The sequence below is a fragment of the Eulemur rufifrons genome, chromosome 12, assembly GCF_041146395.1.
Source record: "Eulemur rufifrons isolate Redbay chromosome 12, OSU_ERuf_1, whole genome shotgun sequence".
Classification (NCBI taxonomy): domain Eukaryota; kingdom Metazoa; phylum Chordata; class Mammalia; order Primates; family Lemuridae; genus Eulemur; species Eulemur rufifrons.
Genome location: NC_090994.1, coordinates 25,362,729 through 25,379,626, shown reverse-complemented (window position 1 = coordinate 25,379,626; position 16,898 = coordinate 25,362,729). Strand labels below are relative to the sequence as shown.

The 16,898-nt window shown below is 58.5% G+C and overlaps 1 protein-coding gene across 1 annotated transcript in view; it reads left to right on the top strand.

Annotated features, from left to right (window-relative positions):
• Positions 1-16,898, top strand: part of ANK1 (ankyrin 1) — a 198,462-nt gene that overhangs the window by 137,192 nt on the left and 44,372 nt on the right. Inside the window, exons 6-18 of the mRNA XM_069485294.1 lie at positions 731-916; positions 1,543-1,641; positions 2,126-2,224; positions 2,436-2,534; positions 5,088-5,285; positions 6,961-7,059; positions 7,422-7,520; positions 7,996-8,094; positions 9,143-9,340; positions 9,704-9,802; positions 10,437-10,535; positions 14,348-14,545; positions 16,637-16,735. Coding sequence (XP_069341395.1) covers positions 731-916; positions 1,543-1,641; positions 2,126-2,224; positions 2,436-2,534; positions 5,088-5,285; positions 6,961-7,059; positions 7,422-7,520; positions 7,996-8,094; positions 9,143-9,340; positions 9,704-9,802; positions 10,437-10,535; positions 14,348-14,545; positions 16,637-16,735 — 1,671 coding nt within the window. The remainder of the gene's footprint in view (positions 1-730; positions 917-1,542; positions 1,642-2,125; positions 2,225-2,435; positions 2,535-5,087; positions 5,286-6,960; positions 7,060-7,421; positions 7,521-7,995; positions 8,095-9,142; positions 9,341-9,703; positions 9,803-10,436; positions 10,536-14,347; positions 14,546-16,636; positions 16,736-16,898) is intronic.

The window sequence follows — 16,898 nt, the reverse complement described above, 5'->3', positions numbered from 1 at the left end:
AGAAGTGACGGCAGGCTTCAGGGTGGCATTCCCACTGTGCCCCAGCGGACGGCTGGGCTGGGAGGGGTGGGCTGGCACGTGGCTTCCGTGGGAACCGGCCTTGGCCTTGATGGGCGAGGCTCTTTCCGGGAGCCCACTGTCCACCCCGGACGAGTCCTGTTGGCTGAGATCCTGAGTCCGGTCATTGGTGAAATGACAGAGCTAAGGCCTCTCTTGACTCAGGGTGTTCAGCAGTGACACGATGTTGTTATCACCTGCTTGCCCGGGTCACCGGGTTCTGTGCTCCTCAGTGCACAGCCGAGGGGGGCAGTAATAGTAGCTCATGGTCGAATCCTTGTGGCCGGCGTGGATTCCAGCATCCGGGAGGTGTGCAGTGACGTTCTGCCATGTCCAAGGCACCGTCCTGGCGCCAGCAGGTGGGGTGGGAGGGAGGGAGGCAGAGAATCAGCAGTGGGAAGTTTCTCAGCCCTCCGACAAGCAGGGACCACGTTATGAAGGAAAATTAAGCGAGTGCTGGGGACCGGTGACCATGGGCTCTGTGAGAGTCCGGGACAGGGAGTGGGGCCCAGGGGGGCTTCAGGGAGGAAGCACCTTCACGCTGGGCATTGGGGATAAAGGGGCTTGAAGAGCAGAACTTGGAGGAAGGTCCCTGAGGTGGGCCCTGTCTCGAGGACAGCATGTGGCCACGCGGAGTCAGAGCAAAGCCGCCTCTCCTCTCCCCTCCCCCCAGGATGGCTTCACACCCCTCGCCGTGGCGCTGCAGCAGGGCCACGAGAACGTGGTGGCACACCTCATCAACTACGGGACGAAGGGCAAGGTGCGCCTCCCGGCCCTGCACATCGCGGCCCGCAATGACGACACCCGCACGGCCGCAGTGCTTCTGCAGAACGACCCCAACCCCGACGTGCTTTCCAAGGTGAGGGCAGCCCGGACCTGGGGGCCTGCGGGTCACAGCGGCACCTCCGTGCCCAGGAGTTTCCTGGGAGTGAGCCCAGCCTGTGCGCACAGAGCACCCACTCCCAGAACGGGGAAGGGCCGAGGTGGACAGCCCCAGCCACCGTCCCTGGGGGACGTCAGGGAACACATTCTGGGCATGGCTCTTGTTGCTCCAAGCCACCCAGAAAAGTGTCCAGGCCGGGCGGGACGGGCTTGGAAACGGCCTGAGGCTCCGGAATCGAGCGATGGCCCTGGGCCTGCCAGGGGTCGGAGCGTGCCTTTGGCCGGCTGGGTCGCCAGGCCTGCCCGGAGGGATCACCGGAACAACCCCGAGAGTTAGGGCTGTGGCCCCTGTGACGATTCCGTTTGTGAATCAGTGATCCTTCACCGAGTGGCCCGTGGTCTGAGGTTTGTCCCTGTGAGCGCGCAGCGGGTGCGCTCCAAGTACAGCTCGCTGCGGAGCGTCTCTTGACCCCTTGCAAGATGACCCGGCCGTCCAAGTCTGCTCTGTGCAGCGGCCCTCTGACCCCGCGTGCCAGCGTCCCGGCTGACTCAGGAATGGCGGTACACGGGGCCTGACGGTTTCTTCCCTCTGTTGTGCCCCAGACGGGATTCACCCCCCTGCACATCGCAGCTCACTACGAGAACCTCAACGTGGCCCAGCTGCTCCTCAACAGGGGAGCCAGCGTCAACTTCACGCCACAGGTGACCTCCCTGGCAGGTGCTCTCACTGTGCGGGGTCGGGGCTGGTGGAACCCAGGCGCTGCTGCCTCTCGCTTTGGCTTCGGGGGTTCATGGGGCGCACAGATGCCCGCGGGCCAGCCTGCCGCTGCCTAGCAGGCTCCCTGCTGGCCGGCTCTGGTCACCGCCCCTCAGTCCCACCTTTTGTCTTGAGAAGACTCGAAAGCCCTCTGGCCCATTCTCGAGGTGGGACGTCTGGAGGGCGGGGGACGATTCCCTCAGTCCCAGGTGCTGCCCCTGGTGGGCTCGGCTGGCCTTGCTGGCAGGTCTTAGCGGCTTTCAAAATCTTTCGTAGGCCAGAAACGCCCTAACGGTGGGCATCGTACTGCATGTACTGTTGCCATTGCCGGGCTGCGGGCCGGGGGGACGCGGCGTGGAGGGCAGTGGGGTGCGCGGCAGCTGAGTAAGGGCAGGATGCCCTGACTGTGCCCTGCTTCCTCCCCTCCAGAACGGCATCACGCCCCTGCACATTGCCTCCCGCAGGGGCAACGTGATCATGGTGCGGCTCCTGCTGGACCGGGGAGCCCAGATAGAAACAAGGACCAAGGTGGGTGCCAGCGGCCAGGCCCGGGAGGGAGTTCCGCCCCCGGGCACCTCCGGGAGCAGCGCGCAGCCCAGCCGGGGTTGCTGTAAAACTGCTTAAGGAAACCTCAGCACTTCTGGGCCAGGAAGGATGCTGCAGGCACGCTTCTCTCCAGACGGCCTCTGACAGCTGCCCTTTGGGCTTCTTCTTTTGTTTTTGACTCTGTCATTTAAAGGACGAATTGACACCTCTCCACTGTGCAGCTCGGAACGGGCACGTGCGAATCTCAGAGATCCTGTTGGACCACGGGGCACCCATCCAGGCCAAAACCAAGGTGCGGCGTGTCTCCTTCCTGTGTGTGGCGTCTCAGGCAGGGCTCCAGGTCAGACAGACTGAGGATCAAATCCCATTTCTGCAAGATAGAGGTGCTAATACCACCCAATGAGACAGTGCATGTGACAGTCACCACAGGCCTGTCACATCGGAGGCACTCGGTATAGCTCCGGATCAGAGTCAGCAAACTTTTCACATAAAGGTATTAAACATTTTTAGGCTCTGCAGGCCATGGTCTCTGTTGCAGGGATTCAGCCCTGCTGATATGTAGCAGAAAAGCAATATGCAAAGTAGGGGCTGTGTTCCAATAAAACTTTATTTACAAACACCGCGGGCAGGCCAGATTTGGCCCCCAGGCTGTAGTTTGCCTACTGTTGCTCTAGATCAACCCCCATCTCTTTCATCCTAGCTCCAGAAAAAACAGCAACAGAGTGCTCCGAGGTCCTCAGGGGCTGGGCCGGAGTGAAGTTAAGAAAACAAAACAGTTCTTCTCAGGTTCCATTAGAGAACAGAGCAAAAGCCCATGCCTTAGTTCTAGTGTGAGGGGCGAAAGCTGTCGGCCACACAGTGCTGCCTGTACCTTCTCCAGGCCCTCGGCCTGTGAGTTTTGGAAGGTGTGTTGAAGCAGAACAAGGTAGAATCCAGGCCTGTTCACAGCCACTCAGGAAGTTTCCATGGCCGATTTGCTGTGTGACTTTGGGCATGTCTCTCACCCTCTCTGTGCTTCAGTTTCCCATCCAGAGGGCTCCAGCCCTCTCTCCTAGGATTGTTGGTACGATCACATGAGATAAAGTCTTTAAAAGTACATATAAAAGTAAAAATATTCAGAGAAACAAGAGTAGAATTGCTACTACCAGTTATATTACTAGGTCAGGAAATGCTCAGCATATTTCCACGGAAGCCCTGTATTTAAACTTACGTAAACACTCATAAGTTATGCAGGTTATTTGATTGGGGCTAAAAAGGGTGTTTATGAAAACTCTTTACTGAGAATTTCTGATTTTTCAGTTGGGAACCATGGTCCGAGCTTTCTAAACTGCAGTAAGTGTAACTGTGTCCTCTTGGGCTGCCATAGCCAAGAGCCGGGCACCGGCGCTCAAACCACAGAAATGTATCGAGTCACCGTCCGGAGGCCGAGCTCCGAGACGGGCGTGTCCGGGGGGTTGGTTCCTTCCGAGGCTATGAGAGAGAGTCTGTTCCAGGCCCCCCCCCCTCCCGGCTCCGGGCCTGAAATCACAAACGGCTTGTAGAGGCATCACCCCACTCTCTGCCTTCATCTTCAAGTGGCATTTTCCCTCCGTGTGCGTGTCTGTGTCCGAATTTCCCGTTTCTAAGGATACCAGTCATTGGATTAGGACCCACGCTGGTGACCTCGTTTTAGCTCGTTACAGCTCCAGAGACCCTGTTTCCAAATAAGGTCACATCCTGAGTTCCCGGGGTTGGGTCTTGAACATGTGCGTTGGAGGGAGAGGCAGTTCGCAATGCGACCTGACTGCTCCTCCCTTGCTGAAAATCCTCTTTCTGAAAGTGGCAGTTCCAGGCCCTCAGCTCCAGCCTCCTCTTCAGCCCGGCCCTGTGCTCCCTTCCCGCCGCTTTGCTCTCCTGCTGGGTCACCTGCGTGGAGGTCCCCGAACTGCCCTGGGGGAGCTGCCTGCGAGTGGCACCCTCTGCTGGGGGACTCTTCCTGGTGGACTCATTCACCTGTCAGGTCCTAGCTCAGGGGCCACCTCCTCCAGGAAGCCGCCTCTCCCTCCCTCCCCGGGGGCCCGTCATCTGCGCGCAGTCCTGTGCTTTGCTCAACCCTCGCCCCTCACAGCGCGGGATGGCGGGACGCGTGTCTGGCTCCGAGCTTCCTCCGGCCACATCTGCTCCCTTCTCTTCCCCAGAGCTCAACCCAGCCATCGCTGCACATTTGTTGACCTAACGTCTGAATGAATGGATGAGTCTCCTCAGTTTTTAATGTTTTTAAAATAAACTGCTGTCAGGGAAACAGTGAGAATCCTTAACAGAATTTTTGTTTTAAACGCAAGTGCATTTGTTAGGGGCAGAGCACAGAGGATTTAGCTGCAAGGCCTATTTTATTCATTGGGTCAGCGTCACGTAGTTAAGGAGCACCGTGAGTGTGACGTGCTCATACTGGGCACTGGGACATTCCAGGAAGGCCAGGCACGGTCGCCGGGCTTAGGAAGCCTATCAGCTCAGAGAAAAGGTCCCACCTGGAAAAGCTGACGCCGCGTGCGAGTCGGCAGATGTGAGGCTGGGGTCTGACGCAGGGTCCCGTGAGGAGAGCCCGCAGAGGCGCGGGTGGTCGGGTGGCTTCCGACACAGGTCGACCTGTTGGACGTGGCTTTGAGGGTTTGGCCGGGAGAGGAAGGTGGCTGCGGCCAGAGACCAGCGGGAGCGTGGAGGCCGGTGTGAACCAAGCTCCCTCCCGAGCCGCGTGGACGCATCATGCAGGGGAGCAGTAGGGAGTGACACTGGAATCCTCGTCCTGAATCCCCGTGCTCTGTCCCCAGAAGGCTCTGTGATGGCTTGTGTTTTCCTCTTCACCCAGAACGGCCTGTCCCCAATCCACATGGCGGCTCAGGGAGACCACCTCGACTGTGTCCGGCTCCTGCTGCAGTACGACGCAGAGATTGACGACATCACCCTGGACCACCTGACCCCTCTCCACGTGGCTGCCCACTGCGGCCACCACAGGGTGGCCAAGGTCCTCTTGGACAAAGGAGCCAAACCCAACTCCAGAGCCCTGGTGAGTAGGAGGCCACTGGAGAAGGTGCCAGAGGGGCAGGGGCAGGACCAGGGCTGCGTGGCTGGGCCCAGGGGCAGGGCAGCAGGGGCCTGGGGCGCCCCCAGGTCCAGGGCCTGAGCAGCAGGTTGTGACGGCGCACAGACAGGCGGAGACCTGGTGTGCACCTCTCCTGCACCCCCCTGCACCGCCAGCTTCTGGTGACCAGGCCGAAGTCAGGGGAGGGTTTGGGCCCCAGGCCCTGACTCAGGAAGCAGTGTCCACGGCAGGTACATGGGCCGAGGGGCACCTGGCGTTTTGACCTGCTCTGTGGGTAGACGGCCTGAGCTGAGCGTCCCTCGTCTGCAGAGGAGCTTGCAGTTTCCATGGCGCTCGTGTAGCAAGCAGATTCCTGCTGTGGCCGCGGTCCCTCTCCCCGCTCACCCAGGCCAGGGGCCCCCAGGGCTGTCCAGGGGTCTGGTGGGGCCGCAGATTTGCACCGAGCACACCCGAGACCACCGTCTCCCGGCTGCCCACTCCAGAGGAGCAGAGCAGAGGATGCGGAGATGGCAGAGGGTGGCTCCTTCATTCATGCGTTCACTCCCTCACTCACAAAAGCCTTCACCGAGCACGGCCCACGGGCCAGTGTTGTCCTAGGGCAGCTGGGGTTTCGCAGCCTCCGGCCTGTTGACATTGGGAGCCGATAATTGTGGTCCTGTGCCTTGTAGGCATTTAGCTGCATCTCTGGCCTCTCCCACTAGGTGCTAATAGCTCTCCTCTCCTGATTGTGACAATCAAAAATGTCCCCAGGGCCGGGCGTGGTGGCTCACGCCTGTAATCCTAGCACCCTGGGAGGCCGAGGCGGGTGGATCGCTCGAGGTCAGGAGTTTGAGACCAGCCTGAGCAAGAGCGAGACCCCGTCTCTACTAAAAATAGAAAGAAATTATATGGACAGCTAAAATACATATACAGAAAAAATTAGCCGGGCATGGTGGTGCATGCCTGTAGTCCCAGCTACTCAGGAGGCTGAGACAGGAGGATCGCTTGAGCTCAGGAGTTTGAGGTTGCTGTGAGCTAGGCTGACGCCACGGCACTCACTCTAGCCTGGGCAACAGAGTGAGACTCTGTCTCAAAAAAAAAAAAAAAAAAAAAAAAAAAAGTCCCCAGAGATTGCCACATGTGTAGGGGGTGCAAACCTTGCCCCCTTCCCACCCGCCCTCCCAGTTTGAGAGCCGCTGCCTGAAGGGATAACGGGCTGAAAACACAGAGACAGCCCCGCCCCCAGAGCCCCTCCAGTGTGCTGCAGAGCGGACAGCCCCTCCCTGGGACCGGCGGTGGTTTCAGGGCAGAGGGAACATGATTTGTTTCCCAGGCGTATTCTTCGTTGTGCATTTGCCCGCAAGGGAGCTTTAAACTGCAGGCTCTTGTAGTGCATCCAAAAGTATGATTAAAATTTTTTTCAAAAGTGTATAAGCATCACGTTTAAGAATATGTCTGGTGCGTACAGTGGGAGCCACCTGTCTCTTACGTGATTTGCGTTGACATTACAAGATTAATCAGTTGACATCAATTCCTTGATGAGTCTGTGGGCACCTGCTGACGGGCCGGGCAGAGGCTGCTTTTTAGAGCAGCGAGGGGTCTCCCGGGCGCTGCCGGGCAGTGTGTGAGCACCTGCCTGTCCCCCTCTGTGCGGCTGCAGAACGGCTTTACGCCCTTACACATCGCCTGCAAGAAGAACCACATCCGGGTCATGGAGCTGCTGCTGAAGACGGGCGCCTCCATCGACGCGGTCACTGAGGTAGGAGACCCCGCAGGCCGGGCGGAGGGCTCCGCCCCGCCCCTCCTGCGCCCCCAGCTCCGAGAGCTGCCGGCTGTGTGTGCTCGCTGCCCTGCTGGAAGGGATGGACCAGGAGTGACTAAGACGAGGGGACGTGTGTCCAGTCTCAGGGAGCTTCCGGGATCAGACTCGAGTTTTGCAAGTTGTGAAATAGGCAGAACTTGTGCTGCGGGGGTTTGTCTTTTTCTCCAGCCGTTTCCTTGGAAGCAAACCTACCTCCCTCACTCCCTTTTCCTGGAAACCATTCACGAAAGCGCTAGCTGCCGGCCGGCGCCCTCTTCCCTGGGGGAGCGGGCATCTCACGCTGCCCCTCTCCGTTCCAGTCTGGCCTGACGCCGCTCCACGTGGCCTCCTTCATGGGGCACCTGCCCATCGTGAAGAACCTCCTGCAGCGGGGGGCGTCGCCCAACGTCTCCAACGTGGTAAGTTAGCTCTGGGGCAGCGCCAGGCTGCTGCTCTGGGCCAGGAGCGCAGGGAGCTTCGCGGGGCTGCAGGGGCTCCGCCCTGGGGACAGGGACTCCTCAGAAGACGATGACTACAGACGCGGGGAAACGCCCCTCTGAATGACGCTTTCCCCACCAAGCGTGTCACATCTGTAAATCTTGGGGACTTTGTTTTGGACGATAATTTTGGAACGTCTGTGTTAACTGGGAATACATTTACATTTTTGAATATTCATTAGCTCTGGGTTTACTTTTACGTATACCTAGAATACACACGCGAGCATGCACACACGCACACACATGCACACTCTCACGCACACCAGGTTAAAGAGCCACTTGCTAGGACAACTCCACCTCTAGGACAAAAAGCCACCAAGCCACTGCAGGTTGGCATGTTGGAGCTCTGTGCAAAGCCAGTGTGTATCAACTGTTCTGCAATGTTTTCCTTTTACAGAAAGTGGAGACCCCACTGCACATGGCAGCCAGAGCAGGGCACACGGAAGTGGCCAGATATTTACTCCAGAACAAAGCCAAAGTCAACGCCAAGGCCAAGGTGAGTTCTGGAGGTGGGAAGGGAAGGGTCCTGCATCTGTCCCAGTTTGAGGCCGGGCTGCAGTGCTTGTGGCCCAAGAGCCACTTGTCATTCTCGTGGAGGTGACACTGGACGCCCAGATTCTGTGTTGTGGCTGGGGGTGGGGGGCAGGTTTGAGAAGACACGAGATACTTCTGTGTCAGAGCTACATTTCTTTAAAATAATGAAAGCCCAGGGCGTGTGGCTGGCTGCAGTGTACATCGGGCCACTGGTGACAGTTGTGGTGTAAGGAGGAGGCAGGTTTTAAGGAAGGTGTTGCCAGTGGAAACCAGCCAGGACCCGCTTGATCTAAAATCGCAGGACTCCCCCTTGTTGTAAACGCATTTTGCGTTTTGATTGGCTGAGCGGACAGTGGATGGCTGCAGAGCTGGCCGGCCGACCCGCCAGCATCTGGCCTCCCCGACCACTGGCGGCAGAGGCTCCCTCGGAGTTAGGACTGTGGTTAGCGTCTGGGCCATGTGACGGGTGCCTGCGGCAGGGCCCTGTGGCACGGAGACGTCACCCACGGAACGTCAGCACCAGCCAGAAACAGGAAGGCAGGGTCGATGGAAACGTCGCCTTTCCTGGCCAGTAGTTAGACTCTCACCTGGTGTATAGAAAACCAGAATAGAAAGAAAATCAAGCAGAAAAGACACACGTGCCCACTGAGGAAGGACTCGGGAGACCTGCCAGTGACCGCAGTGTGCGGAGTGCCTTTGTGCACCACACGTCGTGGGAGTCTGCGCGTCATGCGCTAGATCCCAACCCCAACCCGAGGAGGCAGATGATATTGTTCTCAGTTTACTGATGGGAAGGCTGAGCCTTTGGACAGTTGAGCAGAAATAACAACTAACCTGAAAGGTCGCTCTAAGGATGGAATAAGATCGAACAGACTGGTTTCTGTAACTCAGAGACTTGGTTCAGATCCCAGCTCTTCATCTTGTTAGCTGTGTGACCTTGAGAAAGTCACTTAACCTCTCTGGGCCTCCCCTTCCACGTTTCCTGTTCTTTGTTTTCTCTCCGGGTGCAGGATGACCAGACCCCACTTCACTGTGCAGCTCGCATTGGCCACGCGGACATGGTGACGCTCCTGCTGGAGAACGGCGCCAACCCGAACCTGGCCACCACTGCCGGGCACACGCCCCTGCACGTCGCAGCCCGCGAGGGCCACGTGGAAACGGCCTTGGCCCTTCTGGAAAAGGAAGCGTCCCAGGCCTGCATGACCAAGGTACAGCCTTCTTCCTCCTGCTCTGAAGAAGAGGCAGGTTAGTCCCGCCGGACCCCTGCCTGCCTCGGTGGCGCTGTGCGCGGCTGGGAGGTCGGCTCCCGGGGCTGGCCGCCGTCTGCCAGCCTGACGTGTCTTCGTCCTTCCCCAGACGGGGCGGTGGACCCTGGTGTCCCGCCCTCCCTCTGCCGGGGCAGGGCCAGAGGCGAGGGCCGAGGGAGCCTCCGCTTCCCGAGGACTTCGGCCTCGTGGACGGCTCAGCGGTGGCCGGAGGGCTTCACCTCCATGCCCGCGAAGGTGGCAGCCTCCCGTGCCGTGGAGGACAGCCTGGCGCCCACGGTCCTAACGGCCTGTGTTTCTCCTCAGAAAGGATTTACCCCCCTCCACGTGGCGGCCAAGTACGGGAAGGTGCGGGTGGCGGAGCTGCTGCTGGAGAGGGACGCGCACCCCAACGCCGCCGGGAAGGTGCGCTGGGACCTGCCTCAGGCCAGGGGAGACAGCAAGGGGCAAGGGTGGCCACCGAGGGACAGTGGCCTTTGGAGAGATGAGCCTTCTGTCACAGCCTTGTCCTCCTCACGGGAATGAGGAGACGGCCCTGGGTCCTGTGGTTACATGCTGTAGTGACACCAAGTCAAGACTGGCTTTGCAAGGGTTCGTGACTAGATTTTACCTGTGTGAAACAGGTGCTCTGGGCCGGGCGTAGTGGCCCACGCCTGTAATCCCAGCACTGTGGGAGGCTGAAGTGGGAGGATTGCTTGAGCCCAGGAGTTTGAGACCAGCCTGGGCAACATAGCAAGATCCCATCTCTATAAAAAAAATTTTTTTTAATTAGCTGAGTATAGTGGTGGCGCTTGTAGTCCCAGCTACTCGGGAGGCTGATGCAGGAGGATCGCTTGAGCCCAGGAGTTCCAGGCTGTAGTGAGCTGTGATGACGCCACCATACTCCAGCCTGGGCTACAGAGTGATACCCTGTCTTAAAAATATAAATAAATAAATAAATAAGTGCTTTGGGTCCAAAAATGGGTCCGGCATCTAAAGGGATCCCTGGTAGAGAGTGCTCTGGAGTGAAGGCCGCTCTGTCTCTTCTGTCTCCCTGCAGAACGGCTTGACGCCCCTGCACGTGGCCGTTCACCACAACAACCTGGACATCGTCAGACTGCTGCTTCCCCGGGGCGGCTCCCCGCACAGCCCGGCCTGGGTAAGGCCCTCCCCGGACAGGCCCTCCCGCCTGCGTGGGGACCCCCCCCCCCCCCCGTCCTTATTGGGGGGTGTTTGCAAAGCAGCACAAGGGGCTTTGTGTTTTGTTGTTACTTTGGCCTCTGAAATCTCACCTCACTTTCACGAATGTCACCCGCAGTACGACTCTGCCGTCGGGGCCCTGGCGTGGGATGGGTGTGGGTGGACACACAGGTCACCCACGGAGGTGGAATTCATTTTACACCAAGTGTGGTCCCCACGCAGCTGCGAGCCGGCTGTTTTGTAGACTGGCTGGCAAAGGTCATCACGGACGAGACTGTCTGCGGAGCGGGGAGCCTTGTTCCCGCACATTCCTACTGGGCGGGCTGCGTGGTCCGGCCCAGAAGCCCTGTCTGTAGCCTGCTCTCCAGGTGGCTCAGATGCGGGGGGCGCAGTGACCACACTGTGAGCATATTCAGGGTTGTGGGTGAGCTTCCGGGCCCTGGGAGCAAGGAGCCCCTTTTGAATGGGAGTGATCACCCCCAAACTGATCTCTCTCTCTGAGATCAGGCGTTTAGGTCGGTCGTGGCTTTTCTTAAAGGAGGCACACCTGCACCTGCGTGCCACACGCTGGACAGACGTCCAGGTGCCGGCCTCACGCCAGCCTCCGAAATGAGCTGCTCAGAGCAGCAGGTTCCGTGACCCTCTGGGGAACCAGAGTGACAGGAGCAGGGTGGGCGGCGGCCGGGGGAAGACGACGCTGGGGGCGTTGGGGGTACAAGGGTAGAGCCTGACCCTGAAGGACCAGTTCTGGGGACAGGCTGCCCCACTCCCGTGGGAAGGTGAGGGCCACGTGGGGCTTGTGTCTGTAAGGGGGTGCGCTGTGGGCTGGTGGCCCGAGTGGCAGGGGAGGGGAAGGAGGCGGGACAGGAGGGCTGGAGGTGCAGAGGGCGGGTGGGGGCAGCCAGGCTGTGGCAAGCACTTAGCGGGTAATTCATCGGGGAGCAAGGCCCGGTCACGGTCATGGCGGGAGTCCAAGAGCTGCAGAGAAGGGAGCCAGGTGGGTCGTCCCGATTCCAGCTGACACCTGCTGGCTTGGGGCAGCCCCCAGGCAGGGAGGATCAGCTCAGCCTGGTGTGTTTCCCCTGGGTGCGGATGCTCACCCCCGTCCTGCAGCTCTGCCCTCCTGGGGCCGCAGCGCCGCCTGGACCCTGCTGCTGTTGCAGCGAGCCCACGTCACCATGCACCGGGAGCTGCCGGCTTACTCCTGCCTCTAAAAATAAAAAGCTGGACTCCCTTCCTCCTCCTCACTCTCCTCCTTATATAAAAGGAACCAGAGCCAGGTTCATGGTATTTAAAGAGAACTAAATCCAAGCACAGACCCTGTACAGATGGGCTTTGTTTCCATGGCAAAAATAGTTTCCAAGTAGTCTGGCAATTTTGTAGAATTTCACGTGCAAATCTCTCTGCACCCAAACCAAACCCTCCCTTTCTAATCTTGATGCTAATGTTGTTTTAACATTTAGGCTGAGCTCTCTCCTTTGGATGATCTCATTTCCCTGGGAAAGAGGAGCCTTTTAAGGGCACACATCCCTCCCTGACCTCCCCTGACCCTCCAGCCCAGCAGAAGGCCATTTGTGGTTTTTTTTTTGAAGTCCTAGTTTGGGGGAACCCCAGAGGGGCAGTCCATGTTCTGAGCCCATGCGGTGGCTCTTGCGTCTCGGTTTTAACCAGGGGCTGCCTGGCAGCCTGTGCCGGCTCCAGGGCGGGCTTGCCTTTGCCACGACAGGGTGCTTCCCTGCCGGGGTGGGCACCCACAGCTGCCTAAGTGGCCCGGGGGTCCCGATGATGCATCCACGAATCTGCTTCAGATTGCTCAAGGGACTGCCCGTGTGCGGAAGGAAGTCCTGGTTGTCGTGCTTTCGTGTGGCGAACGCCTGCCTGGGCCAGGCGGCCGCTGGGTGGGGCTCGGCCTGGTCCCAATTCACCCCGACAGCAGCGCCCGGGCGTAGACATTCCGCGACACCCGCCTCACGGGTGACGGGCTCCACACCTCGGGCTTCATCCGGGGAGTCACATCTCCCTTCTTCGCCCTCTTTTGATACAGTACAAAAATCATTTTGTTTCATTGACATTATTATTATCAAAATGTCGATCTCGTTACATGAACACAACCTGCAAGGCGCAATTTAATGTTCTCTCCTAACGTAATCAAATTAAGAAGGAGAAATACTAGAAAGAATTATGTAATTCTTCAGCGAGATGCTTTTTTGATTTAATTTAATTATTTGGGTAAATCACAACTTTGCATTGCGCCCATGAAGGCCACTGCACAGCCTGGGCTCCGCATCCTTTCCCCTGTCCCTGGGGCTCTTCCCTGGCCAGCGATCCTGGCGGAATCAGGGACGTCGGTTTCCACACTAAGACAGTGGCCGGCACGGGGGCACTCGGTCCTCGGGGACGGCTGGAGGGCGCCTCCCACGCCCTGGGACAGACACACACGGGTCCCATCTGCCGCGGCCGGGGCGGGCATGTGTCCCGCAGCCGGGGGCCGTGCCCAGGCGTCCTGCGGCCTGGCAGCCCCTCAGCCCTGCGCCCCGGGCCTTGCTGCTCAAAGTGTCGTCCCCGGACCAGCAGCACCAGTTGCGCCGGGAGCTGCGTAGACTCGCAGGATCTGGGGCCCTCCCGGACCTCTGATCAGAATCTGCGTTTTAACCGGTCCCAAGTGCTTTGTGTGACATCAGAGTTTGAGAAGCGCTGTTCTAGCCGAAATGGCCTGGCTGTGGAGTCAGAGGTCGGAGTTGGGTTATCTGTTGTTCCACTTACCACGTGACATATGATAACCTCTCAGAGAATTGGCTTCTTTATCCACAAAATGGGACAATAATAAAAATGCCTGCTTTACTTGCCTTCCGTGGTGGTGGTGAAGGTCCGAAAAGACAACTGAGGTGAAAGTGGTTTCTAACCGTGGTGACCACAGGCGCCCCGTGTGTGGCGGGCCAGCGAGCGCCGCAAGCCACGCCTCGCCCTGCCTCCTCCGTCGGGAAAGTCTTGCTGTCGAAACAATGACGGCAAAGATACAAAGTCAGCTGAATGAACAGCACAGTTTGGTGTGCTTGGGGCCGGGCCCTTCGGAGCCGGTGGGACGCAGGCGCGTGCCCTCGCACCGCAGTTGCGGAAAACACCCTGGCGTGTGTTACCGTGTTCGATCCACCCAACAACTTCGAAAAACAAACACGGTGGCTGTTCTTACCCACTTAGAACACTCGAAGGACGTCTAGGTCGCTGGACTTTGCTCTGGGTCACACGGATAGTTAAGAGCGGGAGGAAGCCTGGCTCCCACGTCCACAAGTCCCTTGCCCAGCACACGTCCCCAGTGCCACGTGCCTGGTGGCAGCAGGCCCAGAGGGCAGGTTTGTGCCGCTGCACAGGGAGAGAAAGAGCTGCTGTCTCGGGGCTCGTGGCCCTCCTTGCAGGAGGGAGGAAGCGAGAACCTGGGTCTCTTGCTTCCCTGGCCTTGCAGTGGTGCTGTGGCTGCCCGATGACTCCGGGCTTCTCCCGGTGACAGCGTTTCCTGCCAGCAGTTTGTCCGCACGATCGCGGTAAATAGGTGGCGGGAAAGGGGCAGACGTTTGCTGGCTACGGGAGCCTGAGGCGCTGTCTCCAAATCAAATGGGTTTTGTTTGTTTGTTTGCTTGAATTGCTCTTGGGGTGATACCAGCCCTGCTCCGTGGGTGTCCCGCTGGCTGAGAACCAGGCCCAGCCCTCCCTGCTGCGCGGTATTGTCAACTCAGCGTTCCTATAACCAGGCCGCGGCGGCTTCTTCCGTTTCAGAATGGCTACACGCCCCTGCACATCGCCGCCAAGCAGAACCAGCTGGAGGTGGCCCGCAGTGTGCTGCAGTACGGGGCGTCCGCGAACGCCGAGTCGGTGCAGGGCGTGACTCCCCTTCACCTGGCCGCACAGGAGGGTCACGCAGAGATGGTGGCTTTGCTCCTCTCCAAACAAGCCAACGGCAACCTGGGGAACAAGGTGGGCACCGCGCCTTGGGGTGTGCCCTTAGTTGCGGTAGCGCGCCAGTGTCTTCTAGCTGGGCGTGGTGTCTGTACAGGCAGTACCCGCTGTGGGCCTGGGTTCTGCGGGGGCGGGGGTGGGGGTGATCCTCACAGCGGCCCCAAGTTTGACCTGAGTTTCCCAAATGAATACTCAGGGTCAGAAGGGCCACGTGCTCCCAGGGTTGCGGGACTCCGAGCCCATCTGATGCCCAAGCCTTGCTGATTCTACTACGCTGTGCCGTCATCTCTCTAAACATCGACTGTAGGATCTGCAAAAACTTCACCGTAGTATCCATAGTGCCCTCTCCCCGATATAGGCCAGAGTCCACGTTCAGGAGTCTGTTAACCAATTTGGTACTAAATTTTCATTTTCTATGGGGGAAGGTATTTTTAAAATACCTATCCATTAGAAGTTCTTAATCCAGGGGCAGTAGGTGTATGCATGTAAAGCCTTCTAAACCCGGACAGGGCATCTGGGGAGAAGGGGCACATGCCTGCTTTCTGGGTGAGGTGTTCACAGTGTTTCTTAGCTTCTCAAAGGAATGCATGACCCAAGAAATACTAAGAGTTCTTTTTTTAATAACAATCTTATCGAAATATAATTGACATAAAATTGACCCTTTTGAACTGTACCAGTCAGTGGTTTTTAGCGTGTTCACAGAACTGGGCAGCCGTCACCACTACCTGCCTTCAGGACGTCTCCGTCACCCCCGCAGGAGACCCCACGCCCGTTAGCAGCCACTTCCCACGCCCCCCAAGCCCCCAGTCTGTGGAAACCACGAATCACTTTGTGTCTCAGTGCATTTGCCTATTCTGGACATTTCGTGTAAATGGAATCATACAACATGAACCGCTTCTTTAGATGGTCAAGTCACGTAACACATGCCCCAGCGAGCCAGCTGTCACAGCAGGACCGTCACATTGCGTGGCGTTCTGGGTTCTTCGTTGTTTCATTCAAGCGAGGAGACAGTAGTGATGACGGTGACTCTCCCGTGCACACACCACCCTCACCAGGAGGTCACTGGTGCCGTCCCAAGAATGGGGAAGGAGCCCACGCAAGGGGCCTTCGGGTGACACAGTGACCACTCGATTGTGGGCTGTTCTCCCTGGAGCCAGCCCTGACCGCCGTGGCAAGCAGGAATGGCGGCTTGCCCGCTACAGCCGGCAGAGCCACTGCTCAGAGCCTTTGGTCAGCTCAGGGGACGTGCAAAAGGCAGGGGGTCCCTGTAGGGTCCCTGTAGAGGGGACACTGCCTGTGAGCTCGGGGGAGTCGGAGCTCTTGTCCCAGCTAGCACAGGGCACGGAGGCCAGGGACAGGGGCGAGAGTACCCTTCTGACATTTCTGTGTGAGGGCCCCATGCCGGACAGCGTCTCTGATGCGTTCACCCTCATGGGCAAGCTGTTTCTCACCAGAACACGGTGTGTTCGCTCCCCGCGGGATCCTCCACCCTTCTGCGGTGCAGCTCTGGCTGCCATGTGATAACGTGCTGCATTTACATGGCACCGTGTGCTTTCTCAGGTGGCCCCCACGGTGACCTTGTGACGATCAGTGATGATCTCTGTTCTCTACAGTAGGAAACCACGACTCTGAAATTTACCATGGAAATAGGGGGTTCCCAGAAGGGACCATGGAGTACCTATGATGGGAGGGTCCTATAAAGTTCACCCACGTCAGAGGTCAGCAAACTATGGCCCGTGGGCCAAATCCGGCCCACCACTTGTTTGTGTAAATAAAGTTTTATTGGAACACAGCCAAGCCCATTCCCTTATGTGTTGGCCGTGGCCACTTTGTTACCACAACTGGCAGAGTTGGGTAGTTACTGCAGAGACACAGTCTAAAATATCAGTGATCTGGCCGGTAACAGAAAAAGTTGCCAGCCCCTGATCTGGTCTGACCACCTTGTTTTGAGATAAGGGTACTGAGGCCTAGAACAGGAAGAGGTTTGCCCAGGGTCACGTAGCTGTCGGGGGCAGCAGAGTCAGCTTGAGCTCCCGGACCTCAGGGCGCTGTCATTGTGGTCTGAAGTCTGCACATGCTAGAAGGTGATGAACATCTTCTCCTTTGCAGAGTGGACTCACTCCCCTCCACCTGGTAGCTCAAGAAGGCCACGTTCCAGTGGCAGACGTGCTGATCAAACACGGTGTCGCGGTGGATGCCACCACTCGGGTAAGGCAGGCACCCCGTGCCTCGGGCCTCGTGGGCTCCCCCTGCCGACCCCCTACACGCTTTGACAGGCCTGCCCGGCAGGTGCCCCCACACTGCAGACCCAGCTCTTCCTTAGAACTCTGAAGCCCCAAGCACCCAGGGGGACGTTCTCTGCCACTTCCTC